The 15,735-nt window shown below is 32.5% G+C and overlaps 1 protein-coding gene across 1 annotated transcript; it reads left to right on the top strand.

Annotated features, from left to right (window-relative positions):
- The first annotated feature begins 322 nt into the window (after nt 1-322).
- Nucleotides 323-15,314, top strand: LOC140437582 (fatty acid binding protein 1-A, liver-like). The gene is made up of 4 exons (XM_072527184.1): nt 323-480; nt 6,255-6,418; nt 12,352-12,441; nt 14,768-15,314. The coding sequence occupies exons 1-4, from the start codon at nt 414-416 to the stop codon at nt 14,816-14,818; spliced, it is 372 nt and encodes a 123-aa protein (XP_072383285.1). The 5' UTR covers nt 323-413; the 3' UTR covers nt 14,819-15,314.
- Nucleotides 15,315-15,735: the final 421 nt, after the last annotated feature.

The raw sequence follows: 15,735 nt of genomic DNA, 5'->3' as shown, positions 1-15,735 counted from the left end.
GGCAGTTTTCGAGGGCCGCTGTGTACATTTAAATTTGAGGATATTCCGCGTTTAAACTATGATATCACTCTTCTGAATTGAGGGTTTCTACTATAGTTATATATTATGATAAATTTTTCATTTCTATATACATTTTCGATAACATATTAATCTTTACAGATCTGTACAATATAATAATGAAATAACACCCATTAACAATTAAAAGATACGACTTATCAATTCGAATAATTTTTTTTATTTGCTGATTCAATACTCAATTGCCTTCACTTATCGAAATGTTACACTTTACACTTTCGATAATACGCCTGTATCCAAGATAATTTTATATTTATATCGAGCATTTGCCAATTAAAATGTCAGTTAATTCTTGAATTTGTAAAATCAATACTCATCCGAATTAGCACACATTCAAAATGGTTGTCCCTGGAAAATATAGTGTAATTGGGGAAGAAAATTTAATTCAATATCTTAAAGAAGCTGGTAAGTATATTTGTTGTTATTTTTAATAATAAACTGTATTATTTCTCAATATTCAATTTATTTAAACGATTTAGTTAACTCTAAAATTTCGTTCGTTATGAGATCGATTATGGATGCCATGCTTACTCGTCTGCTTTAACAACAATTCTAAAATTTTTAGATACTATTCAAAATAACGCTCTTAGAATAATATGCGGTGCAACTCCTATCACAAGTCTTCAGGCCGAACTCTAAGAAGCCAGGAATTAATACTCTCTTGTGCAACGCAACGAAGCGGTACTCTTAACATAACAATGTTACCAAACCATTAGCTTCTCGAATATTCAGCACGCAAAAATCCACATTCCCTCATCATAAATGAATTAAACCTTGAAGTCCTCGAAATCTATCCTAGCACGATGTCAACTCCCCCTCCTTAACTAATATCTTCTCCTCACATAAATTTGGAACTGTTATCAGAAAATAAGAAAAGATCCAATTGTCATATCACCTAATTAATTCTAAATATCAAACCTTAATTTCTCAATTTTTCACCTTTAAACAGTTATTCACTGATGGATCTAAGACGGAACATTGTGCAGCATCCAACTTTATAACAAAGGATGAAATAAATAATATAAACTAGCAGATAGGTCTTAACAGGAGAGCTCTTTGAAATGTACAGAGTGTCCAGAAACTCTCCTGACAATATATTGCTTAATATTTCGTCTAAATATAACAACTGTACTAATTCTCAAGTATCAATTTTCAAGTTTTAAACTGATTGATTTACGATGAGTAGTAATTCGGTTGTAAAAATACCGGCATGTGCCTTATCTAAAGGACTGGACTTTTTTGATACAAATAAACTAAATTTTTAGTTTATTTGTATCTTTGCAACTAGCTTCTTTATAGATAGATGTGCATTGTGCATTGCTTTAATTTTGAGTTGTGTTTGTGAAATTTTGTTGTGAGTAGTTATAATTATTGTAGTATTTTTTTGTTGTATCAAAAACACTTAGTATTTAATACTTGTATCAAAAAATTTTTGTCGGTGAAACAACCAATATCGCGATACGTCCCTGGATATCGGTTACTCGAATTTCATAAAGGTCGGTACAGATATACGAGCCAAACGGTATGCATACGGTATGCGAACGCTATATTCGGTAATGTGTACGGCAGAAAAAACCGCTTGCGTACTGTTTCATCGTGACTCGTCGCGAACCAAATTGTTGCGGTTTATTTCACAACTTCAAAGGAAGCTCGTCTTTCAGTTTGGACGGCGCTTAAGGTGGGTACACATATGCGAGTGTAACCAACAACGAACACACATGTGCGAAATGATTCATTTTATTTATAATCTGGGTACTGATTTATGTTCCTGTTTTTGCTTGTTTAACAAAAATAAAATTATGTACAGTAATCATCGACGTATAAATAAAGATTTTATCTTTATTTATACGTCCATGACAATAATCAGTTTACTGTTTTCTCACGTCTCTCTAGGAAGGAACACGTCATTCACACAATGTCGATTTGATGACACAATAAAAATGTTCGCTGCGTCTAGTAAGCGCCGTCCAAACTGAAAGCCGAGCTTCCTTTGAAGTCGTGAAATAAACCGCAACAATTTGGTTCGCGACGAGTCACGATGAAACAGTACGCAAGCGGTTTTTTCTGCCGTACACATTAACGAATATAGCGTTCACAAACGGTTCGCGAACAGTTCTGCTCGCAAATGTGTACCCGCCTTAACATACAAATATTATCTGTTTGACTTTGCCGACGGACGAAATATCGTTGGACTCAACTATATTATCAAGAAAGTCTCGTACATTCCGGCTAAAATGGGCCGGACAGCCGACATGTGGAAACCATAAGTTTTGCCGAATATTTAAAGGCACATCATCTAACGAATCAGGTAAAACATTTTGCAGGATATGTAAGTAATCAGTATCATCATCAACGAAAGATTTTGAAATTATGGAATACATGGCTGATAGTCTTCGAACGCTAATTTCTAAATTGTTTTAACTTACATTAAAATAACATCTTCATATGCTGCTATTACATCATCATGTCGCGCCCATTATTTTTTGGGATCACTGCACCTGTTTCTCTTAGTTGTTGATGAAAAACTGTAAATGTTGAGTGAGTGGAATGAGAATTGGGAAATTTTTCAAAGTATTTACGTTGTGCTGCTCGAGCGTTACACCTCATTTCGCTATAAAGTAAAGTGTATAAAGAAATACGTATCGACGTATTCCTTATTAGTAAAAACCATTGTTGTTGAATTAAAATTGTTATATTTGAATGCCACAAAGTAAAAAAATAAAAGATAAACTTCGCGACCTGATTTTAACAATGAAAAACGTAGGTTATACTTCTGTTGTTAGGTCCACGACTAACTAGTGCAAAAATATTAATTTAACTCTCATCGCAAAACACGACACATTTTCAAATCGATTTTTTAGAAAACGGTGTATCCTATCGACTTATAGTAAGAGTACCTTTTAGTACTAGAATACCTGAAAATATAATATTCTAGTATTACGAATGCCTAAAACAGTTATGCGTTAAAATAACCGTTGACCTACCCAAAACGAACTCCTGTGATTGGTACTAGAAATTCGCAATTAATGAAATGGATCCAACTCAAAGAGGATAAAGAATCGCACCAGTTTTCGTTTTTCTAAATAGAAGCTTTCTGGAGGTATTAAAAAAACTAATTACAAGGTGCCATCTTTAAAGAGCTCTAGCTCCCTTAGGAAGCATTTTCGAACTACGTGAGTTGGGTTAAATTCTCTTAAAATTATCTTAGGAATCTCTGGTCTTCGTTTGTCAGTAGAGTTTGTGGACACCCATAAAGCCATATGTCACGATACAAAAAATCCTAAAATTAACTTCCCAATAATTATAGACTCACTAAACTCTGTAGAAATCATCTCTAAAATCTATTTTTTCCAGCCTGTGGTCAACCTCATTAGATAAGTATTGCACAATCTAAATCACAGAAACATTACTTTCCTGTGAGTGTCATCTCATATTGGAATCACGAGAAACGATTTGACAGATTGTAACGATACTTATCTGGATGGGAATTGGGAGATTAAAAGAGAAATAGGTGCAAGTATCGTTACCTTGCAAACCGGCGCTTAGGTGTTTTGAGGGGCACAACGGTGAGCTTTGTGACGTGGGTCTATAGATCTGTGATGGGGTATATTTAGAGACAGAATTGGGAATTAAAATGTACCAATAAAAATGACAGAATTTGGTACTAAAAGAAAGGGAGAAAATAAAGAGCGCCACCTAGTCCTTTGTCGAGAAACGAGGAAAACTTGACACTTGACCTATGAGAAGATTGGATTATGAAAGATTCCAAAAAAAAATGACAGATAAGCTAAACCTCTCTAAGAAACCAAAATGTATACTTGGTTAAAAAGAAAGAGAAACAAACACACTTACCTTATATTGTCGCTCTATATTCTTGGTATATTTAACTTTTTATCAGTTATCAGAAGAAAGGAAGATTATGAGAGAGAGAGTATTAGACAAATAATTGCTACAAATAAACACTTTTTATTTCTTAAAAGTTCAGCCAAATAAAAATATTATGGAAAGACAACACACTAGCAAAGTAAACATAAACCAAACAAGGCAAATAGCAAAAAAAAACAAAAATATTATAACAAATATTTCTAAAATAAGATGGAATACCTTTATAACTGGGTAAAGCTGAAAGCTGAATTTATAGCAAAATTTAGCAAAAATACTTTGACATTAGCTTAGTTACAGCATAATAATCATAATACAGTATAGCCCAAAATAAACAGTACTAAACTTGTAAACATGTTTTAAATGAGCTCCTTCTCTCTCAAGACAGATTTCATACCGATGTTCCAGATTTCTCGTAATGTTATGGAATAAAGGTTGTCTCAAGTCCGCGAAGAGGGCTCTAACGGCATTCTTTAGCTCATTGAAGGCTTGAAATTGACGAACTGCGACAGCACTATGGACCCATCCTGTTGAAAAAATTGGACTCGAAATGCCAAATTACGTGCACGGCGAAATTGACGTACATCAAGAATAAAGCGTGTTAAAATTTGTATGTACCTCTGTTTCAATGTTTCTGTCAATGATTCCGTGTTCCGAACTGCACACCAGACACTCACTTTTGCCCTATGTAAAGGAACTTCCTGAATTTCATCTGGTCTGACAAAGCCCAGAAATCGATTTGTGCGACGATTTACATGGCCTGAGAAATGAAAATGCGCTCAGTCTGAAAACCATACATTTTTTAAAAATTCAGGATTTTCATACTGTAATGCAAGAATTCTGGCACAATATTCCACTCTACTGTGATAATCCCTGGGATGTAATTGTTGATGTACCTGAATCACATACAAAAAGCACCCAGCTCCTTCAGGATTCTTTGCAAGGAAGTTCGTTTTAAGCCAAGATGGAACGCTGTTCTTGTCTGGCTGGCTTTCGGATTTTCGAAGATTCGCTCAAAAACACGTTCATGGTTATCATTGTTGTTAACTGTCCTGGGACGCCCTGAGTTTCTTTTTCGTTGGCACAATACATTACCCATATTTCTAAACTTTTCAACAACCTTCAAAATTACAGCATTACTTTGAGAACTTTTAAAACCGTTGTGTGAATTGATCACATACGTATTGCAGACTTGCATTATTACGTCGGCTGATTCCGTATGAGCGAAAATATTTCTCCACAAGAAACACTTTCTCCTCTGTACTTAGCACGATTTTTAACAATTAGGCCTTATTAATTAATTGTTTAAGGATGACTTGACAGGCCTATACTAGTTAATTTGAATATGACAGCGCGCACAAAGAGACATCTATGTTTCCGTTTCAGTACTGTTTATTTTGGGCTATACTGTATTATCGGTATTATAACTTAACGTACAAGTATTACTAATTTTATAAACGTTTAGGTTATACACAAAAAAAAACAAAGATTATTACGGAATACAAAAAAATTGATGGGCTGGGCATGCCTTGTACAGAAAAACGTGGCACTAAATACGTAGGTAACAATAGTTACAAATCAAATCAGGTATATCGGTTTAATTCACCAGATAGAAAACATTCTGCGATCGTATTTTCAAACATTCGGACAAGTTTTAAATTAAATTAAACTTGCATAGGGCTTGGCTTACTTTTCTCCTGCCAGCAGTGACTCTAAATTTTTAAATTAATTAAAATTTATCACTTTAATTCATCTTTGTGTAGCAGTTTATTATCACTAAAAATGAGACATATTATTATATATTATATTTTAGTAGTACTGCACTGTAATATGAATTTTCCCATTTTTATTACGTGCCACGTACTCAACTGCGGCAAAAAGCAAAGTACCTCTTCAGGGTGGGACTCCCACACCTCGTACCTCCACGATTGTCAACATGGATGTGAAATCATGATCATGACAAAAATCATTCTTCCCTCACTAGCACGGGACATTTTTGAAGAGGACGTTTATTTATCTCATGCGCATTTAGACTACGTGACAATACAGCGAATTCTTTCTAAAATTTCTATAGGCGAAACTGATATCAAACGAAAGAGCAATTTGCTTATTATAAACAGAGTCCAAAATAAAAGTTCTTATTCGGTTAAGGTAATTATTACCTTTTATTCATGCAATTATTACTATTCAAGCACTTTATTGGATTTTGTCGAAAATATTTTTTCTTAAATATAGTCGCGCCTTTAGCTTGATTTTATAGTAATTTAATAATTTTTAATCTATTCTCATATTTTTAGGAATACCAGAAGATCAAGTTAAAGGCGGCGGTCAGTTCTCTATTGAGATCAAACAAGACGGTAATAAATTTACAATTACTAAAACTGTTAAAAACAAATCTACAGATATCTCATTTAATATTGGAGAGGAATTTGAAGAAGAATTTTTTGGCCGCAAAATTAAGGTAATAAGAGTATTATTTATGAATACAATACTTTTTCGAGTAGAGTTAAGTACATAATTTAGTAAACTTCAAGCATATTACATTAGACATTGAATTTCTTATATTATATATTATAACAAATTTCTTCTTTTGCTTATCCTCTTATGAAAAAAATCTAAAATACACAGTCTTTCTATTTTTTGCCATATATGTAATGATAGTTTGATCCAAATAAAGAAGAAAATGAATGATACACTGAACGGCAAAAAAAGTCAACATATAAATTTCCAAAATTAAAAATTCATTGGAAGTTTCATGCACTGCTTTATATTGCGTCTCAATTTAAATATGTATTGTGATTAATCCAGTTACTGAGGCTTAAAATATGGTAATACCTCCGAATTCTTTTTAACTACATCGATTTCTTTGAAAATTTCAAGTTAAGCTTATCTTACCCTCCACTTCAAAAGTTATATACGCTCTAGGTCCGCTTTTTGTTTTTAAGGGGTGAAAGCTACCCCTTATTGAAGAAACTGGGAAAAACACGGATTTAATTATTTTATGCACTTAAATCTTGTTTATTCGCATAAGGTAAATATTGTTATGTGTTTTCTAATACGAAAATTAATTATTCACAATTTTGAACCCTTAAATCCCTTTAAAAACACTTAAAAACTAATACTTTTTATAAAAATATTATGAAACAAAAACGTCGTAGCAGCTTGAGACATTTCAATTATGTATTTAAATACAAATAAAAATTAGTACCCTAGCTATACAATAATATTTTATTTATTTTTAATCCTTACAACCACCCTTATAACAAAAATGAATTAAAAAATATTTTTAACGATTTGAAACATTTTTAGAGTGCATTGTTTGTAGACAAAAATTAATTTTTTACTTATAAAATGAGCCTTCTTTTTTCAACCCTTATAAGCACCCCTTTTGATGAAAATAAAATCCTTAAATCCTTAACTTAGACATGGACATAAATAGAAAAAATTTAGTTTATAATAATATATTACAATTTTTTTATTTTCCAAAAAACTAAAAATAAATAATATTTATATAAAACGAGGTATAAAATAAATGAATATCTATTCATCATCGGAATCATAATTTTCACCGTCCAATTGGTCTTCGTTTACTGGAGGACAATTTTGGCAATTGTCCCCACAGCATGTTCCGCATGTTGCATTGCAAAATAGTAACAGCCTCCGACAGCCACACGCTGATCCGCAACCTTTTTTTACAATAACTCAGTTAATTTTGATGCTACAACATGCATAAAAAAACGATTTTACAGGTAATTTAACGGGATATAAGTATAGGAATGTTAAAACATTCTAAATTCCTTCATGTTTAAAGGGTGAAGGGTCAAAGGGTCGGAGACCAGTGGTTCATGCGCTATAAAGCAAACTTCAACCAACAATATCTCTGTATTTTAAGCTACAAAAAAAATTAAAAAACGAAAATTTTTGTTGAAAAAAACCTATTTTTTTGTATTGTGTCATCTTTTACGTATCTTTTATAGATTTGAAATTATTATAAAAAAAAAGATTTTTTTTTAATATTTACAAAAAAAAATGTATCATACTTTTTTCAAAAACTGGGTATTCTAAAGTGGCTAAACTTTGGATCATACAAAAACCACTAAAATAAAGTGAATTCTATAAGGAAAACAATTTATTTCAATCCTAGTGCACATGACGTTAGTTTTATTGCGTTCTTTTTACAAAAATTTAAGAAACCCATCGTTTTTGTGATCGTATCTCACGTACAGTTGGTGCAAAGGACTTTTACCATCACTCATTTTAAAGGTCTTTTTAAGCTCTTTTAAAAATATTATATGAGTTTTTGTCGAAAAATGTACCAGTTTTCCGTTATTTAACGTTAAATACTCGTATTGAAAGACAAAAACAAAAACAAACCTTCTTTGAACAGCATTAATTCAGTTAATATTGAACTGAAAATATTCATTAAAAAGCCAATCTTTTTGTTTTTTTATGAGTTTTAATTTTAGTTCCTACACTTATTTTGATAAAACTGTTAGTTTCAGAGCTATTCTTAAAAAACCTTTGAAAAACATGCTTTTTTAACGAAAACTGACACTTTTCAACAGCAAATAACTCAAAAATATTGATTAAGCGAAAAAAATGTTTACTACATTTTTTGTTTGAAACTCGTGCTTCTATCGAATAGCGTGATTATTTTGAGTGAAAAAATTCCCACCCTAGAAAAGTGGTGGCAAACACCCCCAGGGTGGAAGCGCACATCGGCACTATATAACTTTTGTTCCTTGAGTAATTATTTACCAACACACAAAATTTCAAATGAATCGATTCAGTTATAAAGAATTCGGAGGTAAAAACCCTCAGTAACTGATCCAGATCTTGAATGCTTATTTTTGGCAGTTTTGACGTTTATGTTGTTGTTTTCTGTAGTCGCTGTTTATCTGCAGCTGAAAACATTTAATTAAACGGTAATTTAGCTTTTCAAATGTAGATTTCGACCAAGTGAATAATTAAGATATGCTGTTATCTACAATAGATGTTGCTCAAATTATTGCATTGTTACAAGATGGAAGAAGTCAAGTTTATTTATCATATTTATGTATCATTCATATATATAAAACTTTAGGTATTCTAGGAACTGCAGTACGGATAGCTTTTCATCGCTTTATAGAGACTGGTACATACTCACGTCGACGTGGTCTTCTAATTAAACTATGCTAAGGAATCAAGCACTAATGGCCATTTTTTGTTTAAAAATGAAAGGTGTTGAGTATACAGTATGAAACAGTACATAAAACATCCATTGAATTTTTATTTTCGGAAATTTTTTTGGCGGTCAGTATAGATAATTATTATTTTCATTTTACGTGAAAGCCTCAACTGTTTTAACGCCTGCAAACTTTTAGTACATTTGGTGTCATTTAAATTTATTCCGTAGTCTATCATAACTTTTTTCAACGCCAATTCTGAACCTGCAACGATTTGCACTAAAATTTGCAATAAAAGTTCTATTAACACTATAATTCAAAGATGACTCTTTGTGGTAGGGTGCTTTTACCCTGGAGGAATGCCACCTCTTCTCGGAGCTAAATGTTTTTCTCAAAAATAACATCGGGAATGAATATATTAACCAATTTTAAACAACTTTTGTCTTACATGTTTTTCGTTGAAAGTCAATACTTTTTGACTTATTCGCAATTGAAAACGTTAATTAAAAAAAACTTTTTCAAACTGTCTTTTGCGAATTACTATAAAGATAAGTATTTTATCAAAAAAATCATTCCTATGTAAATCATCTTCACTTTGAGAGAGTAGTATTGCGGCGTCTGCATAGCAGATTATTTGTTTTTCTCCCATTTGGTATCCTTTTTTAATTCTTATCTTTTTTATAATTTCATCCATAATCAGGTTGAACAATAGAGGGCTCAATGAATCTCACTGTCTTACCCCATTGCCAGCTTCAATAGGGTCAGTTAGTTCTTCTTCTACTTTTACTTTTATTGTGTTGTTTTGGTAGATATTTTTGATCGATTTGATTATTCCTAGAGGTATCTCTCTTGCGTACAGTAAGTGGATAACGTCTTTTAATTTGACCCGGTCAAATGCTTTTGTAAGGTCCACGAAACATAGATATGCCGGTTTATTGTATTCTAATGACTTCTTTTGCACTTGACTCATTATAAATAGTCTTTTGTAAGCTACATTTTTAATGGCAATGATTTTTTTGATAAATATATACTTTTTGAGTAATTCGTAAAAAACCATTCGAAAAAGTGTTTTTTCTTAAAAAAATAACATTTTCACTTACAAATAAGTCGAAAAGTATTGACTTGAAAAAGGACAAAAGTTGCCTAAAATTGATTAATTTATTCCTGGTAATATTTTTAATAAAAAAAATTTCACCTTTTGTGTGGTGGCACCTCTCTCCAGGGTGTAACGACCCTACGGCACAGAGTTAACTTTGAAGTTGAGGGTAAGTAGAACGTATGGAAGTGTACGAACTTATCACTTTATAGCCCCCCATAAAATTATTAGACCCTCCGAGATAGAGTAAACTGATCACCGGCATCCTTTGCAGATAGGTAAACTCATCACCAGCATTTTTGCCCCAATGCACTGATTTGTAATGAGGAAGTTGGCAGTTACCTGTTACACTTCTCGTTTATGTGGTAATTTATTAAATTCAGAAATTATTATAGGCAAATTGCTTTAAAACTATCAGTATCGGATTTCTTACAGTGTGACCGATTAGACGTATCTGCCAATCTAAATGGTTTTGAGATTTGAAAATTCAGTTGCATAGGTTTTCGATAGTAAACTTTATAATAAAAATATTTATGAGCATGTGCTGTTTCCGATTATATCAGAAACAGTCCCCAGCTTATTAACTAATTAGAAATCTATTTATTATGACAGAACGAATCAAAATTCTTAACTGCAGTTTCCTGGCTTTTATAAACGGTCAAAGCCTACATGATGAAACATTATCCTGTGAAAACAGCAAAAAAATTAAAATCTCTTAAAAACGTGAAACATGGAACTGAATTTAAAATTCTTTGTCAATATGAAAATGAACAAAACTATGAAAATTTGAAAAATCAGGAAATCTATGTGGATAGGCAAAAAAATATAATAAAGTAACATACATATTTTATATACTTACTTTGGTTTATGTCTAATAGTTTTGTAAATAATAATTTGCTTATTCTTATTGGAATTAAAATCCAGAAAATTTTACCAACAATCAAACTTAATTAATTAAATGCTATCTGATATAAAACTGTCATAATAAAAAAAAGTATTTTGCGTCACATCCATAGGTGAAAAGTCAACGTAATATCTGGCATACTTTTTGAGATATTTAATGTTTTGGAATGATCTACCTAAAATCTAAAACTGTGACAATGTGACTTTAACAATTTAATCAGAAATCTAAGAATATACTATCAAAAAGGGTAATCTACTTAAAGCAACAAACTACTATTATGCTTTGTCTACAACAAACATCTTGTACAGTTGACTTAAAGAACTTAATTGATTTTTTTCTGTTTGATCTGAATGATCTACCACCAGTGCGAAACAACTAAAAAAAAACGGTATAAAAAATACTCACCAGTTATATGACATTTAGCCAATTCGATTCTAGAGTCTTAAACAATTGAAATTTGAAATTATTAATAACTATTATTTTTTGTCCGCGTTGGCTCAAAACGTAATCAATGAGCAGTTCACTATCCACGTTAAAGGAACAAGAGCAAATGAAAAGAAATTTTATTTTTCATATAGTTTTAGGTATAAGTTTTAGCTATCAATAGAATTTTGTGGAATTCCCAAATAAAAACCAATGAATTGCATTTGCATTAAATACATCTATTTTAGATTAATTCTGTCAAATTTATGGTCTATACCTGCTACGGTTTGCAGGTAGGCCACTGATGAGTTTACCAATCTCTAGGGGTCTATTTTAAAATCCCTAGTTTTATGGCAGTGATGAGTTTATACTATGTACGACGGCATTTCTGCTAATTGGTGATGAGTTTACGTGTACCCGAACGTATAGCCAAATTTTGGTGCAAACCGGTGCAGGTTAGAAAACTATGCGGGAAAATGGTCATTGACTGGACTCTCGTCGAACAGCACAATCTTCTATTGGTTTTAAATGGTTATACTATATTATTTTAGTTTTACATAGCTCGAAATTGTGCTAGGTATTATTTTTAGTTCATTATCTGCTATTTGATATTCCATTTTCATTCTCACTTGTTTTATCGCCTTATCCACTATGAGGTTTAATATATTATTATCGATTATTGAATTGTGTTCAATTTATCTAACAAGCAACAGTCTAGAAAATACATACAACAAAACTAATTGCAGTTTAAAATAAACAAATATTATAAATATAATAAAAATAGTACTAAACAACTTTTATTGTAGTTTAACGCAAAACTTGATGGAGATGTCCTTGTAGTATTCAGTGGAGACCATTCTAGGACTTTCAACTTCACCAGCAATGGTTTGGAAATTGTAAGTAAAAATGTAGTTTGCAGTTAGCAAAGTTATGGTAATGGTAGGTCAGGACAGGGCCCATTTGTGAGCCCTACAGTCACTTAGGCCTCCTAAGAGTTAGGACAGTAAGTCCAGTCGGCAGAGATCTGCTTTCTAAAACGAGATGAACAATAGATGTCAATTTTCCCAAAAAAGATAAACCCTGGATTTTTCCCTAAAATCCCCCTTGCAGGAAAGATTGATTTTCCAAGAATCTGTACGCCAGTAGAAACAAATGTTTTGATCAAGAAATGTAACTGAGATAACCTGGAACAAAAACGTCTGTCACCATTTTTTATGTAGAATCAACCGTTCTCTTAGAAACAATGCTGGAAGCCACCGGCGATTTTAAATGTCGGTTAAGTACGCGAAATCAATTTTTAAAATAAAATTTGTATCAGCTCAAAGGTAAAAATTCGATATCTTTTGATTGGAGTGTCCTAGCGACAAAAAACAAAATGTGTCTTAAAGGTAAAGAGAGCAAATTTCGTATACAATTATCCGGTATATGCTCTGCTTCTGCTATATATTCAGGGAATTTAAACCAATCACACAAACAATAATCGATTAAAACCAACATATTATAAATGACGAGAAAGGGATTACGGAGGTATGGAGAAAATATTGTCAAAGTCTATGTGCAGATGATCCCAAGAATGCCAATCACGACGAGTTCACTGCAGAGGAAGAACCAAACATTCTAAAGTTAGAGGTAGAAAAGCAATCAAAAAGTTAAAAAATTAAAAATCTCCGCTAGATTGCAGCAACTACAGAACGGTAACCCTAATATCCCATGCAAGCAAGATTCTACTTCATGTAATACATAAAAGAATAAAAGCTTTTCTATTATCCCAGATATCACATGAACAAGCGGGATTTGTCCCAGGAAAAGGCACAAGAGAACACATCCTTAATGTCAGACAACTAATCGAAAAAAACTCGTGGATTCAATACTCCTATACTTATGTGCTTTTTAGATTACACAAAGGTCTTCGATAAAGTCAAATGACAGCAGCTATGGTTCATACTAGCGAAAATGGGAACCTCCACCACTTAATTCAACTAATTAGAAGTCTATATGAAAATAATAGTGTACAGTAAAAATAAACGACACCCATTCCGATCATTTCAAAACAGAGGCAGGTGCCAGGTAGGGATGCATAATCTCGCCAACTCTGTTTATTATCTACAGCGAACACATTATGCGAAAGGTACTAGACGGATGGAAGGGTGGAATAATAGTAGGAGGTCAAAAAATCAGTAACTTGAGATATGCTGATGACACTTTAACAATCGCGACAAATCAAAAAGAAATGGAAGACATAATGAGATGTCTGAAGAAGAAATGCAAAACATATGGACTAAAGTTAAATATCAGCAAGACAAAGATCATGATGGTAGACAGAGCTCGGAATAATCTTCAACACATTAAAGAAATTGGGGGCTTTGAAGTAGTAACTATTTTCATATACCTGGGGTCCCTAATAACAAATGACGGAGGGTGTGACAGAGAGATGCGTAGAAGGTTGACTATTGCTAGAATAGCTATGATGAAACTGGTAACAATTCGGAAAAATTCTAGCATAATAATACACACAAAACTATGGCTGGTAAGGGCACTCATTTTTCCCATAGCCACATATGCATCCGAAACGTGGACCTTAAAGAAAGCGGATAAAAATAAACTAGACACTTTTGAAATGTGGGGATACCGCCGCATGTTAAGAATATCCTGGATTGATAATCACACTAACGTATCGATATTAGAACAACTTAAAGTAAAGGATAAATTGCCTAAACAAATACAACAGAGATATTTGCAGTATTTTGGACACATTGCTAGAAGAACAGGTACGATATAAAAACTGATAGTCGAGAGTAGAGTTGAAGGAAAGAGACATAGGGAAAGATTTCCAAGCCGTTGGATAAATCAAACAAAAAAATTGATTAACCAAGGGTTACATGAAGCCGAACAACTAGCCCAGGACAGGGAAGGATAGAGGGAAATTGTAAAAAAACTGTAAAGGCCTGATGGTGTCACCACATCCCAAAAAGGATTAGGACTGAGGGGGAGGAGAATGCTTCTGCTACTCATATACTGAAAAAAATATACTCCGACGCGACGGTTGTTGGTAGTACCTACGTGCTTCGAACATGGTGCGAACATCATGTTATGTGGGTATACCTATTATATTTTATTAAAAATGATTTAATTATGTAACCGAAGTTAATAGTAAATAGGGGTGTAAATATTTCTGCTAGAATACATTTAGTATAGTGATAAATATATTTTTTTTATTTCTAGGTCTATAAATCATCTAAAAGCACAGCAAAACTCATTTTCAAGAAAGACTAGACGACCAGATTATCTTAAAGGAGTACGTATACTCGGTTCGATGATCGCAGTCCCAACTGTTTAGTAAATTTAGATTTAATTTTTTGCTACATTGATTTAATTTTGACCAACTATCAGTGGCTGGAAATTACTATACGACCAGACATATGTGCTCATAGCCAATATCTAAACAAAAAATATTCACATGCCGTTTATTAACACAATAAAACTACATTAATTATTACAAAAGTTTATTTTTGAAATTTTATAGTCGCTTATAGATTAGTATTTACAAATGGAAAGTTTTTAATGAAAATTAATTAATATACTCTCCCATTATTCATGATTCTGCTTCTTTTTTTCAATGAAAGAAGTCTACAACAGCAAGTTTATTAGAGCTAATATTACTAGGAGGTAGGAATTTTTATGTTGCATATTTTCAACAATAAATCTGTCAAAATATTCCTGAGCTGAGTGAATGAACAACTTTAATTTACGTAATATAGTTTTATTATTATATTTTAGTTTACTTTAACCCTTAACTTGGCAAAACAAGAATACGCACAATAAAAATTATTTCAGGAAAGACAGTTAAGATTTGATTTCACGTATAGTGCGTCTGTGTATCCGCCTGTACGTATTTCACCCTAAAAGGGATCTTCGGAGCGGCTATTCACAAACGTTCTGAACGTGAAAACAATCTTTCCTGTCATAGTAGAAGCAACACTAAAATGGCTTAGAGAGTCTTCTTCTTCTTTAAGTTCTATCTTCTATCGAAGGTTGGAAATCATCATGGCTATGCGGACTCTGTTGACTGCCGCTCTAAAAAGTTCTGCACTACTGCATTCAAACCATTCCCTTAAGTTCTTAAGCCAGGATATTCTTCGTCTTTCCACATTTCGCTTTCCTCGGATTTTGCCTTGCATAATAAGTTGTAA

Source organism: Diabrotica undecimpunctata, chromosome 3, assembly GCF_040954645.1.
Source record: "Diabrotica undecimpunctata isolate CICGRU chromosome 3, icDiaUnde3, whole genome shotgun sequence".
Lineage (NCBI taxonomy): Eukaryota > Metazoa > Arthropoda > Insecta > Coleoptera > Chrysomelidae > Diabrotica > Diabrotica undecimpunctata.
Note: the sequence above shows the minus strand (reverse complement) of the source record. Positions and strands in the feature narration are given on the sequence as shown.

Bases quoted from the DNA above. Each gene is read 5' to 3' on its own strand.
- LOC140437582 (XM_072527184.1), top strand. From the start codon at position 414: ATGGTTGTCCCTGGAAAATATAGTGTAATTGGGGAAGAAAATTTAATT. The intron at 481-6,254 runs GTAAGTATATTT...TCATATTTTTAG, and splicing joins TCAATATCTTAAAGAAGCTG to GAATACCAGAAGATCAAGTT. The intron at 6,419-12,351 runs GTAATAAGAGTA...CTTTTATTGTAG, and splicing joins TTTTTGGCCGCAAAATTAAG to TTTAACGCAAAACTTGATGG.